The sequence below is a fragment of the Diplotaxodon limnothrissa genome, linkage group LG6 (genome assembly GCF_057381915.1).
Source record: "Diplotaxodon limnothrissa isolate DT_005_m linkage group LG6, D_limnothrissa_male_GT1.1, whole genome shotgun sequence".
Lineage (NCBI taxonomy): Eukaryota > Metazoa > Chordata > Actinopteri > Cichliformes > Cichlidae > Diplotaxodon > Diplotaxodon limnothrissa.
In genome coordinates this window covers 28,710,902-28,727,156 of record NC_140601.1, presented here as the reverse complement: position 1 = coordinate 28,727,156, position 16,255 = coordinate 28,710,902, and the positions used below count along the sequence as shown (strand labels likewise).

Below are 16,255 nucleotides of genomic sequence, written 5' to 3'. Positions count from 1 at the left end.
ACCAGCTTTGACCTGAGAATGGGTGACAGAACTTTTCAGCACCATAGTGAACTGAAGCATTGAGAAAAGAAAATGCTAAAGTGGATCAACTGCAGCTAAACCATAAACCACTGTTTAAATCTAAGATGTAAAGATGACACATCAAAGGTGTTCACCACCCAATCTGATGGAGCTTGCCAGAAAAAAGTTGATTGACTTGAAGGTGTAACGGTGTGCCATGAAATGGGGAAAACAGTACTTTCATAGTGAAAATAGTTATTGTTGCTTATATAGCAAAATTTCTGGTGCTATTTTTTATTTCTTGTAGATTAATTTAAAAATTACATTTACAATATAAAATGCAAGGTTGAAGTAGTCTGAATACATTCTGTATATAAAAGTGAAAAGATTAGGGACTGCTGTCCCCTAATGTAATAAGATTTATTCTCTGAGAGGTTATGGTAAAAGAGTGGTGCAATGTACAATTCTAATTCACTACTACTTCCTGCAAAAAAAACAAAAACATTGTTATATAAACCATCCATCCATCTGTCCAATTTCTACCTCTTATCGAATTCAGGAGGATTGGGGCTTATCCCAACTGTCATGAGACAAGAGGTGGTGTAAACCAGGACAGGTTACCAGTCTGTGGCAGGTCAGCAAAAATAATAAAAAAATAAAATAAAATCCCTGCTCATTAAGCTTGGGCATAATTCCTTGCACTGTCGTTTAGCACAATGATAATGAACAGAGGATTGCTGTAAAACACGGGTCATCTTCATAACACAGACACAGAATGACACGGTTTGCCTCGGAATTTGTAACATGTAACATGTGTTCATTTTTCTAACAATGCTCAAGAGCATCGGGAAAATTACGGGAATATTGGTTGGAGACCTGACTTTTTCTTTTAATAAATCAGAACATCTGGTCCACCAAATTCAATCTTTAGTACTGGTGAGCTGTGAAATTAAGCTTCAGATGAGAATCTGAATATTGCAAACAAGATGCTGGATTCCCATTGAAAAGCAGAACTGCATGTAATGTATCTGGCAAAAACAATTTTAACATACATTTTACTAACTTTGTCGAGCTTTCATGATGTATGAGCAGCAGCATTAATGTGCATGCAGAAAGTTGCCAGACTTGGCTACACCTGTCTGCAAGTGACGATGTCTTAGGTATTTGATTAGCAGGATGAAGAAAATGTTGACCATGTATGCATGGCAATATGTAGGGTAGATGTCAGTATCTATACTTTGATAACCTTGGTTTTTATACCCTCACTGGCCACTACTAATACAATAGTAGTATCGCCCCTTTTGGATCCCCTTTGCCTTCAGAACCGCCATAACTTAACTCATGCTTAACTTGTTGGAAACATTCCTCAGAGGTTTTGGTCCATATTGACATGATAGGATCACACAATTGCTGTAGATTTGTTAGCTGCAAATCAGTTGTGAGTCTTCTGTTCCACTCCCAAAGCTGCTCTATTAGATTGAAACCCTGTAAAATCATTGTCATGTTCAAGAAACCAGATTCAGGTAAACTTAGTTTTTATGAAATAGTCCATGTGATAAGCAGGAGAAAATGGGTGGATGGGATGAACATGACATATCACCCAGCTGCCTTCTATTGTCCAAATTTGGTGAACCTGTGTGAACTGTAGCATTGGTTTTCTGCCTGTTTCTTGGCTAATAGGAGTGGCACAGGGTGTGGTCTTCTGCTACACCAGCCCATTCTATTCTAATATTCTCTGGATCGCTGTGCAGGAAGGTCCCAATAGATCACACGTTCCTGAAATAGTTTTACCAGCCTGTCTGGCAACAATAACCATGCTACATTTAAATCACCCTTCTTTCCCATTCTGATGCTCAGTTCGAACCATCACTGGTCATTTTGACCATGTCTGCATTCCTAAATCCACTGGGTTGGTATCATAATTGGTTGATTAGACATGCTATTGGCTTTCACAAACAGGTGTCTGTCAGAGCAAATAGCACAGGTGTACCAGGTCTACCTATGTGGACAGGCTCTTCAGCAGAAATAGCAATTTCTGAATGTATGTGTGTGAGAAGTGCTTGGATGAATGGGTTGTTTAAAGCACTTTGAATGCTCAAGCAGACTGGAAAATGCTCAATAAGAACTAGTCCATTTACCATTATACTGGAAACTTATTTTTTAGTTGTTCTTTGAGCAGTTTATAAGTAGTCTATAATTTAGTTTGGTATTGTGGATGGTGCTGCTTTCTCTGACACCCTCAGCAGATGTTTTGGCAGGTGATGTTAGAACTGGTCCTACAGGGGGCAGATTCACACTGCTGTACCTGTCACCTATTAAAGACGACAACTTCCTTGTTCAGAGTGAAATAAAGTAGATATGCCTAGTTGAATTGCCTGTCATCCACCCGTTGCGAATGACTTAACCACATACATATTTGTGTTGATAGCCTACAGTCTAATTCAGGTTAATTAAATTCTTGCCTGTGAGGCGGGCAGTTAAACAGGATCCTTGGCAATTCAATGAGGCCCTACAGACAGGAGAAGAGGGAAGAACAGGGGTGGTGAGAGAGAGAGTCAAAGACCGCCAGGCGCACGATCCAGCGCTGAGAGCCATCGACGAGGAAGTATAAATGAACCTGCGATGTGGAAGAAGGAGAGCCGCTCGTCTCTGTAGCTCCTGCAGAGATAGATCGTCACCCGACAAAACGCGCGCACCGAGATGTCGATGGGATAATATCAGCAATAATGTGCCTTATTGGCTTCGCGGCAGTGAGGTTTGTGGAGAGAAGTGAGACGGGGGAGGAGGAGGGGTAGACAGCCTGGCAGACAGGTGCGCGTTGATAGTCTGTTTCATTTTCTCTCGGTCCGTTTAAGTGATAGAGCCATGGATACCCGTAAGGAAAGCAAGGTAAGAAGACAACCCATGAAACCCAAAACGACGAAGCCAAAGGAGAAGAAATACAAATCTGGTAGGTTTACTAGACGGAAATCGCTTCGATCTTTTGGGAATTTCATGGGAAGGATCCTTAAAACTTTGGGCACTTTAGCGCACTTTGGCGACGCGGAACAGCAGGACGCAGAAGACGACGACGGCGGTTTCGGGCAAAGCGCGTCGGGTGGTTTTAAAGATAACTGTTCGCAGATCTCCAGGGAAGGAACCGTAAAGAAGAGCTCCACGGTTTCGTCCATTCACGGCTCGGTGAAAGACAGGCTGTCGTGGTGCTACGGCGACAAGACCCCGGGAGTGCTGGGACTGAAGAACCACGGCAACACCTGTTTCATGAACGCCGTGGTTCAGTGCCTCAGCAACACGGACCTGCTCGCCGAATACCTCGGGTTGGAGCAGTATAAGTCGGATATTTGCCTCCAGAGGGTTAACGGGGAGGTGAGAGGAGCGGAGTCGCAGACCGCCAGGGGAGAGGTGACAGAGCAGCTGGCGTCGCTGGTTCGAGCGCTTTGGACACTGGAGTACACGCCGCAGCTGTCTGTGGAGTTCAAGGTAAGGATGGAGACGATTCACCTGAACTGAACAAGCTTAGGCTTCCCCCATTGAGGAGACCTGGCGTGATTTTTCTGTTTTCTATAAAGAGAGTTGTTCTCAAACAGGTACTCCGGTGTCAACTAGAAACAAATACTCTCCACCCGGTGGGCATGTTATTCATCTTGATTGGTTAAACTAATTGCAAGTGGCCCCGAAACCCAAAAGTCTGCTGCTAACTGTGCCAGTGTTGTTGCTGCTATTTGATTAACTGCTCACTGGCAGCGAGAGTGCTCAAACTCAAGCACAATGAAACCACAATTACAGGACCTTAGGGCGTTTTAAATCATATTAATACACTTAACTAGAAGCCACATAGTTTTCTCCTATTGCACTGACAGTGTTTGTGGGCCGAATCAGTGCCGATTGATCGTGCTGCACTCAGCTGAGGGAGACAAGGTACAGAGATATAACACACTGAAAGCTAGAAGAGGATCAGCAGGGGCCATGATTACTCACTCTCGTGAAGTTTGTGCCACAGGCTCCCCTGGTAGGTCACCTCGGGAGATCATATTTATAAGCTAAACTTTTTATTCACATTCATCTCTTACTTTCTTCACATTTAGTGCCACAAGCTGCATGTCATACCAAAGTTGCCTCCCAAAAAGCGATCGCCTGTCAAAAAGTTTAAAAATACTTCTTAAAACTTTTTAGAAGTTGCCAAAAAATGTCTCGATTGATTATAATAAAGAACACAGAGTCATGAAGATACTTACACAACAAACTCTTTGTAAATTATGTTGACTACAGTCCAGTCCATTTATCAATATAAGCTAAAGACATGAAAAAAAAAATCATGAGCACAATTAAGAAAGGAGGGTAAATATTTGGATAAAAATTTAAAGGTGTGAGCTTGAATATGGTCAGAGGTCAGTGGTAAACCTTTCTGTCCCAGGCAGTAATAATAAAACAACCTCAAGACCTCATGGTTTCGACATTTTATGATATTGTTTGTTGAAGTAGTTGCAGTTCGGTAACCATGTGGTTACTGATTACACGTAGGCTGTGTTATCTCTGCTTGGCTTACCTGTTCCTACACTTCAGGTGGTTTGTCTGCATTCCCAGAGTTGTGAGAGAAGACACGCGGTCTTGACTCACAAACACAAAGTGTTCAGTGCAGAGGGGCTGCTTCATAACGGAAGCTTTACCTCTTCAATTTAAGGTTTTTCAAAACAACAACTGATCAAACACTTACACACAAGAGGCTTCTTGCTCCTGTTACTCATTGCAGTTGTAACTGGGAGCTGTAGAGGCTTAGACTTCTCTCAGGAGTGGTTGGATGGTAGCCAATCAGCGGGATTACTTAGAAAAAACAAAAAAAACAAAAAACTGCTCTGAAATATCAGTAGCACAGGGAAACTATGAGTGATTAGGTATGTAATACACAGACACATACAGACGCACACACATATGTGATCACACAGGCACACATTGCTATTACTATTCCTAATTATTTTATTTAATCCTTTATTATTATTATTATTATTATTATTATTATTATTATTATTATTAGCAGTAATTTAAGTCACATGTATTATTCATTTCTAATTGGTTTAATGCTGCTCTTGTTTTAATGAATTGTTTTATATCTTTTATATCTATATATTTTATCATTGTTTTAATCATGTGCATTATTTTTGTGGTGTTTTAATCACATTGCTTAACGATTGTGTTTCATATTTTAGCTTTATGCTAATTTCTGCCTGCAGTCTCTGTGGTTGCTCACATCTAATGCTGCTCATTGCACTTCCACCTTGAATTAAATCTGCTTTATAAGCAATGTTCTACTAGCTAACTTGGGTGTGAGCATGCTGAAGCTTTGAGAAAAGGTCGTGATTCAAGTAGAAGAAAAACTTGATGGTGTTTCAGTCCAAGAAATATAAAGGGTAGCTGGTTATGATATTATTACTGAAGAGCGTCTGCACGAACGGGAGATCAACTCCTGCTTTGGGAAACTAATGTAGCCTGAGTCTTTTAAAACAGTCAAAAGTCTGATATGTGAAGATAGTATGCGCAACATCATAAAGATCATTTGGATCTAGATAACAGGCCTTGCATAAAGAAATTCGTACAGTAAACACTTAATATATTGATCTCTATTGAACTGACTCTTTATGGAGTTTACGTGCTCCCTCTGATACTACGGCTTCCACACAGTCTAAAGACTTGTTAAGTTAATTGTTGTAGATTGTAGGTGTAGATGAGAAAACACATGGTTGTGTGCTCTGTGTGTTAGCCTTCCCACATGGAAAAGATATATAAAAATCTTATGAAGTTTGTATCTGTCTTGTGTGAAACTTGTATGAAAAGCATACAAGAGTGAAAACAGATATAAGATCCCTTGAAAAATTCATGAGTAAATCATATAAGCCTTATATGATTCACTATATGAAGTAGGCCACATCTGATGCAAGTCTTTTATAAGTTTTTTCTATTTCTTTTCCATATACGGTTGTGTTGTGGGTTGTGTTGGACTGGTTACCTGTCTAGGATGTAAGACGAGTGGAATAGACCCCAGGTTGGGTAAGCGGGAAGAAAATAGAAGGATGCTACAGTGTGCACAGCATGATGATTAAATCCTCATATGAATATTAACTGTTAATGTCAGAATGTGCTTTGAAAGTGTTTTTCTGTAATTACTCTCATGGTTGCCTGTAATAAAAAAAAAAAGGAAAACAAATCTTTCACACACATTTCCTTTCCTTGGGCCATTGCCTTGACACAATGATTTGTACGGGTCCGCCTATCCCGGAGTGAAGCAGGAGAGAGGATGTTTACTGTAGCGAGTGCATTTGGCCTGGAAAAGAGGATCCCCCCTGCTGCGATGCCTCCAGCGGTGTGCACTCAGAGGGTGAGCGAATGAGGGAGGTAGAGACACTGCAGCCAAACTAAAGTAACATCCTTGTGATCCTCACAAGACCCCTTCGTCTGTAATTAGAGAAAGGAACAGACAGCCTTGACATGTGCTGGTTATTGACAAATTTGCTCGCATTTAAATAGAGTCACTGGCTTGTAATGAAGTGGGTTAAAAAAGGAAATTTATATCCGAGATAAAGGCTATCGCAATGCTTTTTATTACTCTACTTTGTTTGAGATCGGCTTTAATGAATGAGCGGAAATTAGAAGTCACAGAGACTCAGCTCAGAATACACCAGAATAACGTCAGGCTTTTAGAAAAATAGTTAAGTCAGTGATTACATGTCAGGTCTATCACCTTGAAGAATTATGCAAAGCTGTGACACAAGACGTTTTTCGATAATGACTTAAACTTAAAGTGGCTGCTATCATCCACCACACGCTGAGAATTATCACAAAATCTCAGCACATAAAGTGCTTGATCTGAATCAGAGGCAGATTCAGATCAAGTCTCTCAGAATGTGTGGAAGTGTCTGATAAGCTGATGGAGGGCAGGTATAGCTACCAGACTGGCAACACCTCATACAAAGGTTTCAGTTGACATTCTAGGTCAATTTACATTCTATATGTAGCAAATGGGCCTCATCCAAGCATGCAATCCAAAGAAGTGATAGCATATCAAGTGAAATCGGGGCTACTTTTCAAAAATCTGAATACAGACGTGCTTTGAAATTTCTGCTTCCCCATTGGTGAGCCTTGGCCATTAAACTTCAACACCACTGTTGTTCGATATGCTCGTTATATGTTCACAGAATTCCTTCAGAGCTTATTTAATGTAGCCCACCTGCTCATAATATTCTCATAATAACCACATGTAAATTATCCAATGTGCCCCCAAACGCACGCTTGCTTATAAATTACACTAATCAGCCTAATGGAAGAGCTTTAGCTAATGGTTAGCATTGCCAGCGTTGCCATTACTGCTTCACAGCACATTTGATCATCAGATCTCATTTTATTGGTTGGGCCAAAAGTTGTCTACATCAGTTTAACTTGATGACAGAGCAAGCTCTCTCTTTTTTCAGCTTTATACTCCCAACCTGAACAATTAACAGTGCTATAACTACTTTTAACAGTTGCTGAAAGGATCATTATCTTTTTTTTTTTTTAAACACTTGACAGGATCCAGCTCTGTGGGGCCGGGGGAGCTTAGTCTGAAAGATTGAGCCTGGTGTTTTAAGTGGTTTTGTTTGTTTTGGGGAGAACAGGTCTGTGACAGTAAAGCACACCAGCAAGACTGATGGTTTGTTTGCCTTGTCTTATTTCTGCTTCGGGGACCAGTCTGATTCTCGCTTTCAGTGCTGAAGAGCTATACATTGTGCACACAGCGGGGGGGACGTACACCACCTGGACTCCCTGCGCTGAGCAGCACAGAAATGCCACGATGGCGCATCATCCCAGTTTGATGAGCAGCATTGTTTTTTTCCCCCAGCAAAACAGATGGGCTTTACTTTTAGATTCAAGTGGGATAAACAGGATGATTATAAAATACTTTATTGTGCTGTAATAATCTTTATATTTTACACCTGGCTACAGATACGCTCTTTAGTACCTGTCTTAGCTGTTGAAGGGAAATTTAAAAAAAGAAGCTTCAAACACTTCATCTCACACAACAGTGGAGTTAGACTTTTTAAAAGTACGACAACAAAGCCACCATATGCTGTTAGAAAGCAGCATGCATTCCCATGACTCAGTGAGTCGTATTGTATTATATTGTACCTGCACCGCTGTGGCAACAGACAATAAAGAAATGCAAGGAGGAGTCTGTGTCAGTATGACACCTTTTCCCACCAGGTTTATTATCCCTGTCATGATTTATATATTGAAACCGAATGACATAAGCCGTGGAAAAGCATCAATACTTACTGTACTGGGGTGTGACAGTGCAATAGCCAAATCATAGAAGGGAGCCTGCTTTACTTGAGTCATGGAAAGCACAGATACGTGTAAAGCACACTTTCAAAAGGGTATTTGAATTGCAGTTTCCTGCTTTAGTGACGGTGGTTTATTTTTCTATCAGCTTGAATTTACAGCCTGATTACTGTTATTTCAGTAAAAGTTCGCAAGTTAAGTTTCACTTATTCTTCAATGTGTGTAACTTAAATCATTTGGGTTGATCTGATTTGTTAACTTAAGAAGTCTAAATGCAGTTTTTCACTTTGAAAAACTGCACAGACACTAAATCACTCAGAAATGATTATTTTCATCACATATCTTCCCCTTTCTTGTTCTTCACTGATATCTCATGCTGGGGTAGCTGTAGAAATGCAGGCTTTGTTCGTTTTTGACTCGCATTAACCTTTATTGGATGATTACAAACATATTCTAACAGAGAAATTGAAACTGGAATGAAGAGACAGGGAGGGACAGGTGCTAAGATGCTAAGAGAGAGACTCATTTGTCTGCTCGTGTTTACGGGTTAGCTGGGCTGACTGGAGCCCAGCTGTTGCTGATTAGTGGAGGGAATGTTTCTTATATGATAGAGAGAAAAGAGAAAAAAGATAATAGAAAGAACGGGCAAAGAAAAGAGGACAGAGAACTTGTGCATGTGTGCGTGCGTGTTTGTGTGATAGATGAAACAGAATGATGGGAAGGAGAGCGAGCAGTATAAGTGATAACTGCCCTGCTTCTGGTCTGTTCCAACAGCAAAGGTGATCTGACAACACGAACCAGCTGAAAAATGAAACAGCAAATGGACCAGTCAGTAGTGAGAGATTCTCCCCCCCCCCCCCCGTTCCAGCTACACCTGTTGTTGGGGAAGATAGGTGTATGCAGGAAAACAAAAGCATGTGCAGTTCCTCTCACGGTTCCACCTTGCAATGGTTTGTCAGTATCACTCTCTGACCGTCACTAAGGAATCCAATCAAGCCTGTTTGTCAAGCTGGATCATGATGGGGTGAGGTGGTGTAAATGGTTTTTTTTCTTTTAGAGAGAGGGGAGGGTCATTTGTTTGATGTATGTTTATAGTAAATTCCTTCCCCGCCAGCACTCTAATCTGTCGTTTACACAGCAGGAGGATGGATGTGCGATGGGGGTAATGGTGTGAGGTGAAGGAAAGGTTGCAAGATACAAAACCGAAACAGACATCTGAGTGTGGAGTGCAGCCCTGTCTCCGCTGACCGCAGGAGGTCATGATCCCTGCTGTGCAGACTGCACAGGTTTATGGCTGTCTTTTGTCATTCTGCTATCTTTTTCCAGTGCTTTTAAATTCTTTGGTGTTTTCTTTTTTTGTTTTTTGGGGGGTGAAAAACCCCGACAGTCCTAGACTCTATAGCTTTATTCCTCTGCTATATAAACAGCCAAGACTTTCTTTCAAGCAGAGTATTGGCTTTTGGTGGACTGCAGAATAACAATTGGAGCATCCAGGGGAAATTCAGCTTTTGCAAATGTATTTTTGAAAACTTTCAACTTCCCATACTGTAAAAAAGTTTATATCTCTCTGTTCAAATCTGTTGATGATCCAAATCTGTTGATGATTCAACAGCACATTTAATTCATGCTCTTCAATAACAAAAGAGGATTAAACTCATTGAGAGAAACTAATCATGCTTCAAGCTATAAAGAGAACTGCTCCCTGTGCACTCTGCACTGAGTGGCGCTCAGTCGTATGTGGATGGAGAAGATTCTTCTAGACTGATCAATAGTTCTTTCAGTAAGGTCCCTAAAGCAGGCCCTTCCACTCACCGCTCTCCTCTCCTGCACTACTTCTGATGTGTTTACTCTACAAACACTTACGATACTTCTTTAGCTGTGGACGGGTCAGATCTGAGCACTGCTGGTGTTTACAGAGGAACTTGACTTTTCAACCTACCTGCTATTCTTTTCTTTTCACCTCCACCTTGCCTCAGTTTAAACAATGCCCTTTCTTTCATTTCCCTCTTTACAAGAAATCAAATACAAGAACTGCTGCTTTCGAATACAACTTCGCCTCTTTTGTGACTCACGCGTGCACACAAAGAGAAAAATGAGCGTGAGACAACAGTGCAGGCGAGGCCAGTGCACTTCCATTGCACTGAAGTCCTAACCCCTTGATTTCCACCAGCTTTCAGTGCCCAGACTGAGTCTCGTTATTGTAACCTTGGAAACTCTCCTTCCCTCTCTCGTCCTTTGCATTTTCTCCTCTCTCATTTCGCTGATAGCTTTGACAAACTGTGCTGCCTGTGTTTTTCACTTTTCCTTTCTGGGCCTTCCACAACTGTGCTGTCCTTTTGATAAAGAGACAGAAGAAGAACACTAACTGGTCTGTTGAAACTTCGCCAGCATCCTTCCCTTACTCCACCGATCCTTTTCTCCATCTGTCCCACATCCCTCCATCCCCTGTCAGTGCTTTCTCATAGTGATGAAGCTCATTAGCAGGCTGTCTCTGTCAGATAGAATGGGGGGGAGGCAGGGGGCTCCCTCCTGTGTTTATATTTAGATACTGGGATACTGCAGGTATGATGTGGTGATTTTTAATGAGGTGCAGAGCAGAGCCTGGATGCTGTCAGTCACACAGAGAGAAAGAGTGACTGAGAGAAAGCAAAGTAGCCACCTGGTGTAGTGGTAATCAGTTTTGTCTGTCATTTTCTGTCCCACTCATAAATTTACTACTCCTTCCTCATAACTGAATTACAAAGACTGGACTTTTGGTTTTTTTTTCCCAAGAAACACCTGCGATGTTGTGGATACAGTTTGTGTGAGTCTCCTTTTGAAATGCAGTGCATATAAATGTGTGAAGTTCATGAATAGCATGAAAAAAGGTGGCGCTACAGCTAACCAGCACTCCAGCTTTTAGCAAACAGCTAACCATTAAAACGCCTCATCTTACTTAAATGCTACTACAAAAAGCTAAAGACTTTCAGCTTGGATTCACTCTTCTTCCCCGCTCAAGTTACATCTATTTACTCATCAATTAAGGTCTGAAAGAAACCCATCTGCTTAGAGTCAAGGGGAACGGAGAAATACCTGTCTGGCATCAAATGGACCTCTTTGCACCAGCTGCTAGAGAAGATGAGCCCGTTGGGAGTGGCACGATCTGATATCCTCGTGTTGGTCACATTGTTGTGACGTGATACTTTTGCGACTTCAGAAAAAAATGCTGTAAATAAAATCTACTTAACTTGCGGGAAACCGCCTCTGTCCGCCGATTCAGCAATTTGAATTCTTTGCATTTCAGGATACTGCTCTTTAATAAACAATAAGCATTGTACATATTGTCCTTGCAACATTGGAATTTCATAAATGAATGAATGGCTTGGCTTGCAAAAGTATTACGTCACAACAAGCGATTGGTCACTTGCAATGTTGAACCTGGAACAACATTTATTATGATGATGTGGGAACAGCACCAACACGAGGATATCAGATGGGTGCTGCTGTTGGCACGGGAAGATACTGCTGGAATTGGGAGACAGTTGGGAGTTGAGTCTAATACAAGAGTCTAATCTAATTGCTTAGAGTTTGCATTCTGGGGTGTTATATGACACTGAGAACAGATGCCACCTTCATCTCTCTATACACACAATGTGTCCTTTGGTGTTGGTGTCTTGACACACTAGCCAAGGCAATCCATTTGTGGCACTGACATGCCATGAATTCCAAGTTAGAAGTCTGAAGAAGTGGCATTGGCAGAAGGCACAGTGTTGCCTAAGATCACTCAAGTGAAACCAGAAAGTATTACAGGCTTTGACAATGACGCTCATCAAACCACCATGCATGATTACGTCACCTGATAAAAACTGCATCAAATATGCAGAGCAAAGATGTGACGATAAAGTTAAAGAAGTTTTATTTTCCACAAACATGAAGGAATATTAGGAGTACATTTGAATGAGTGGAACTTTGTTTGTTCTTTGCTTACAAGAATTTATGTTTCTCTGTCTGTAAGATGCTGGCATTAAAAAATAGTTTTGGCCTTCGTAGTAGTTTATGATGCCTTTACTTATCTCTGTGTCTGTGAGTGAAATGTGGATCAAACAGTGCAGAATATTCCACGTATTTATCTTCAGAAACTCCTGAGCTGCTTTCAGAGTGTGAGATGAGAGATGAATGATGAGCCCTCTGCACTTCTGAATTCATTAGACCCGATTCTGCTGTCTGTGACCCAGTACCACTAAAAGCCATGTATGCCCATGCCATTATACTCCCTCTTCTGCCTTTTATACCATGTTTTTTGTTTATTATGTTCGGGAGCATGAGACATACCAAGCCTTTTTCCACCCTATTTTCATCCTGGCTTTCTGATAAGGGTTCTTTGGCTTTATATGCCCAAACAATGCTGTTCAAGGACTTGTCTGGCTTTTGAAGATATTTTTTTTGGCAATAATACATGGATAATAAAAGGAATAAAAGGCTGTCATCCCTGTATTGTACTGTTTAGTTCCAGGAAATCTCATTAAGTTTGACAATGCTTACTTAGTTTATAAAGTTCTAAAAACAATGGCTTTTATATTCTAGACAAAGGTTGGGTTGTACTACAGAGGAAAACATCTTTTTTTAATGTCTTACGGATGTTTTAGTATGACTTATCTGATCATGACAGACGGAAAAGCATTGCTGTTTTGCTGTCTCCCTCCTGAGTGTTCCAAACCAAAACTAATTTATAAATGCAAAAGTCAAAGTTTGTTAGAAATCACCTGGAAAGACAGATTAATTGTGATGTTTCTCCATCCCACAGAGCATTGTGGCCAAATATGCATCTCAGTTTCGTGGAAACTCTCAGCATGATGCCCTCGAGTTCCTCCTCTGGCTTTTAGATAGAGTTCATGAAGATGCCAATTCCAGCCCTGACAACAACAACAGCAGCACCAAGACCAAAGCCAATGCCAAGGTAAGTCTGCGTCACCGGTTTTTACTGATCCGCCTTGTCTGGTTTGAAATCATTGTTTGTTATTCAGGCCAGTTACTTCACTGTTAAAAAATAGAGTAAAAAATTTAAATACTTCAGAAACAGAAGTTTTAGTAAAATAATAACATAATCTCCTCTTGGGTCTTGGCCACTGTTTTCATTTTGTTAGTACCTTGGATCTCTTTGTGTAAAAAATGTATAAATTCAATACTAGTTATATTCAGTTATATTCATCACATTCAACTCCTTAGTTTTTATCATTACAGCCTTGATAAATTGAATAAATACATATCTGCAATGTTACGTGGTATTATAAATTATTAATATGCAAACCTGTATTTGTTTCTGAGTTTATTTAGTATTTGAGTTTTATTCAGATTTTTTTCCCAATGCTTCAAGTAACAAACAGCAGATTTTTGTATCCACTGAGCACTTGTAAAGTTCTTCAATTAAAAGAACATTTAAAGCCAATAACCACAAAAATATAGGATTAAACTGGCTCCAAGATCAGATACCTTCCTTTGGGCTGGAGCTTTATTAAAGCCAACGATCACCAACTTTCTGCTTAAGCTGGTTACCATAGCCCCAGTCACAGGTATGCTTTGCTGACTCTTGCAAGTTTGGAGTAGTGGGACAGCGCTGGATCTATTTTCATTGCTCACTCAAGTTGTTAAGATTTCTCAGACACCCCATTTCTCTGATCATTTCCAATTTTATTTTAAAAATTTGATATGACTGTTATGAGCTGTGATCAGCTTTAGTCCAAAGCTGAATCTTGGTCTCATTCGATTTCTTTTTAAACACACACAAAAGTGACAACTTTCTACAAATATACTTACACCTGACACTTCCAGGTTGCACTAAAATCCATCAAATTTGTTTTAACAGTGTGATCAAATTTAAATTGCAGAAGTGAATTTCACGAAAAACCCAAACAAACAAACAAACAAACAAACAAAGCACTGTTAAATTATGCCAGTAAATGTATTTTGGGATGCAGTCTTGTGTTAATGTGGCGGTCTTAATCATGGTTTTCATTTTATTTAAGGAACATGGGTAAGAAAACAAATATTTCTGGGGGAAATTCGTCTCTTCACCACAGACCTTAAATCTTCTCTGCTCCAAGTGGAGCTGAATCTGTGAAGGGTCAGAACGGTTTTGTTCTTTCAGCTGCAGTTGGTCTGAAATGAATCTTTGTGTGCAGTGACTGTTTTCTGAAGCTGCTGAAGTGGCAGTCATTCATTCCCACACTCTCCGTGTCCTTGTCTCTGTCTCTGATGTGGGATGCTCACCTTGCTACCGTGCATGTGGAGAATTAGAACTATCACACCAGAACTAGGTGTGATATGGTTAAAGGGAACAAATGGTAGACATGTCACATTTTATGGCAACTATAGTTTCTACTGCTACATTTTTTCTCGAGTCCCACTATTTTTTTTAAAAGATTATTGTTGACGGATACAAATTAACTTAATGTTAAATGTTAAAGCAGTTTGAATTTAGGTGGTTTTATTTTCTGGCTGTTTAAAAGAAAATGAGGATATTTTTGAAAGAGTTTTGGCTGCTTTAGGCTAAAAACTGGTGTTAGGGTTTAGTTGGCATGGTTAATAAAAGGGAAATGGGCTAGAAAATGCATCATGTCCATGAATGTCTTTACAAATATTTGTGTATTTTATGACACTGAATACTAAATGTGAAAACCTGCTGTGATCAGCATCCACTCTGACATCCCTCTTGTGTTTAATCACGTATGCTAAGTATCATCCTGTTTCTTCAGTTCATCTGGAGTTTGCCAACCATGCGGCCTCCGCTACAGGCCGCCAGCTGAGAACTTGGTAGTAAATGAATACTGTTACAAGCTTAACTGTTGCTGCACTGCCACCCAATGTCCAGCTCCCCCACTCTGACACCAGTGCTAATAGCGGCTGTCCTTTATGCAACATAAACAGCTTAGGACTGTAGCTCTCATTAGGCTGCCAGTGAATCATGGTATGATAAAGCCGCTTTCCTCCACTGTGGCAGTGAGGCAGAGATGAGGAAAATAACTGGCTTTTTTCACACGAGCCAGGAATTTCGATTTATTTTATTTTTACTTTACATTTAGCATCAGTTTATGGACAAGGGTTCTGTGTATAAGGAGTTTTATTTTCTTGTTTTTCTTCCCTGTTACCTAAAACTCTTTCATTTTTCTACAAACTGATTTCATTCATGCAGCACTGTTGTAATTCAAAAACCTTATATGCATGTATGGTTTTACAATATTTGATTAAGTGGAGATTGTTTGGAAGAACTGAACATTTATTAAGATACAAAATTCAGTTAAGCTATTTGGCGATTAGACTCCTATGAATCATAGCAGACTGGAATCCCAGCAGTGACAGGAATTAAAACAGGACTTCCTGGAGTCTAGACACTGGTGCTGGTGAAGATGAAGAGAGATGTTTGGGTGGCGCTCTGAGGGTCCAGGGTGAGGCAGAGATGGGTATGAGGTGGGTTGCATCAGAGTCTGAAAGGTAGAATGACAGAAGAGGACTGGGATTTTAAAGCACACAGCATGGAGGCTGATTGGCTCAGAGAAGGCTGGAAAGGAGATGATTAGACTACATAAATGATGATCAGTACTGAGTTTTGGAAAGTGGAAGGGATATAAAGGCAACCCAGGAAAGCAGTCAGAAGAATGATTATATATCTCACTTATTGAACAGAAGCATAAGCTTATTTAGTGATGAAATCTATGTTTGACAGTTGGATTAAAAAAACATAAAAAATATTCAGTGAAGACACTCTTCAACTGCCCAGACTGTGGTTTTGTTTTCTTCTTTCATTCCATTATACTCAACTGCAAAGTAGCCTTTAATCAGATAGCAATCGGCTCTTACACACACTCCCCATCTTAGCTGTTTTAAACCTGTGGCTAATCTGTTTTTATCTCCTACTTACAGATTGGTTGAGACTTGAGTTTAGAAAACTAAGTTAAATAACAACAAAATCCAT

At 40.4% G+C, this 16,255-nt stretch overlaps 1 protein-coding gene across 1 annotated transcript in view; it reads left to right on the top strand.

The window, feature by feature from the left end:
- Positions 1-2,865: 2,865 nt before the first annotated feature.
- Positions 2,866-16,255, top strand: part of usp43a (ubiquitin specific peptidase 43a) — a 149,023-nt gene continuing 135,633 nt past the window's right edge. Inside the window, exons 1-2 of the mRNA XM_085354953.1 lie at positions 2,866-3,480; positions 13,091-13,243. Coding sequence (XP_085211079.1) covers positions 2,866-3,480; positions 13,091-13,243 — 768 coding nt within the window. The remainder of the gene's footprint in view (positions 3,481-13,090; positions 13,244-16,255) is intronic.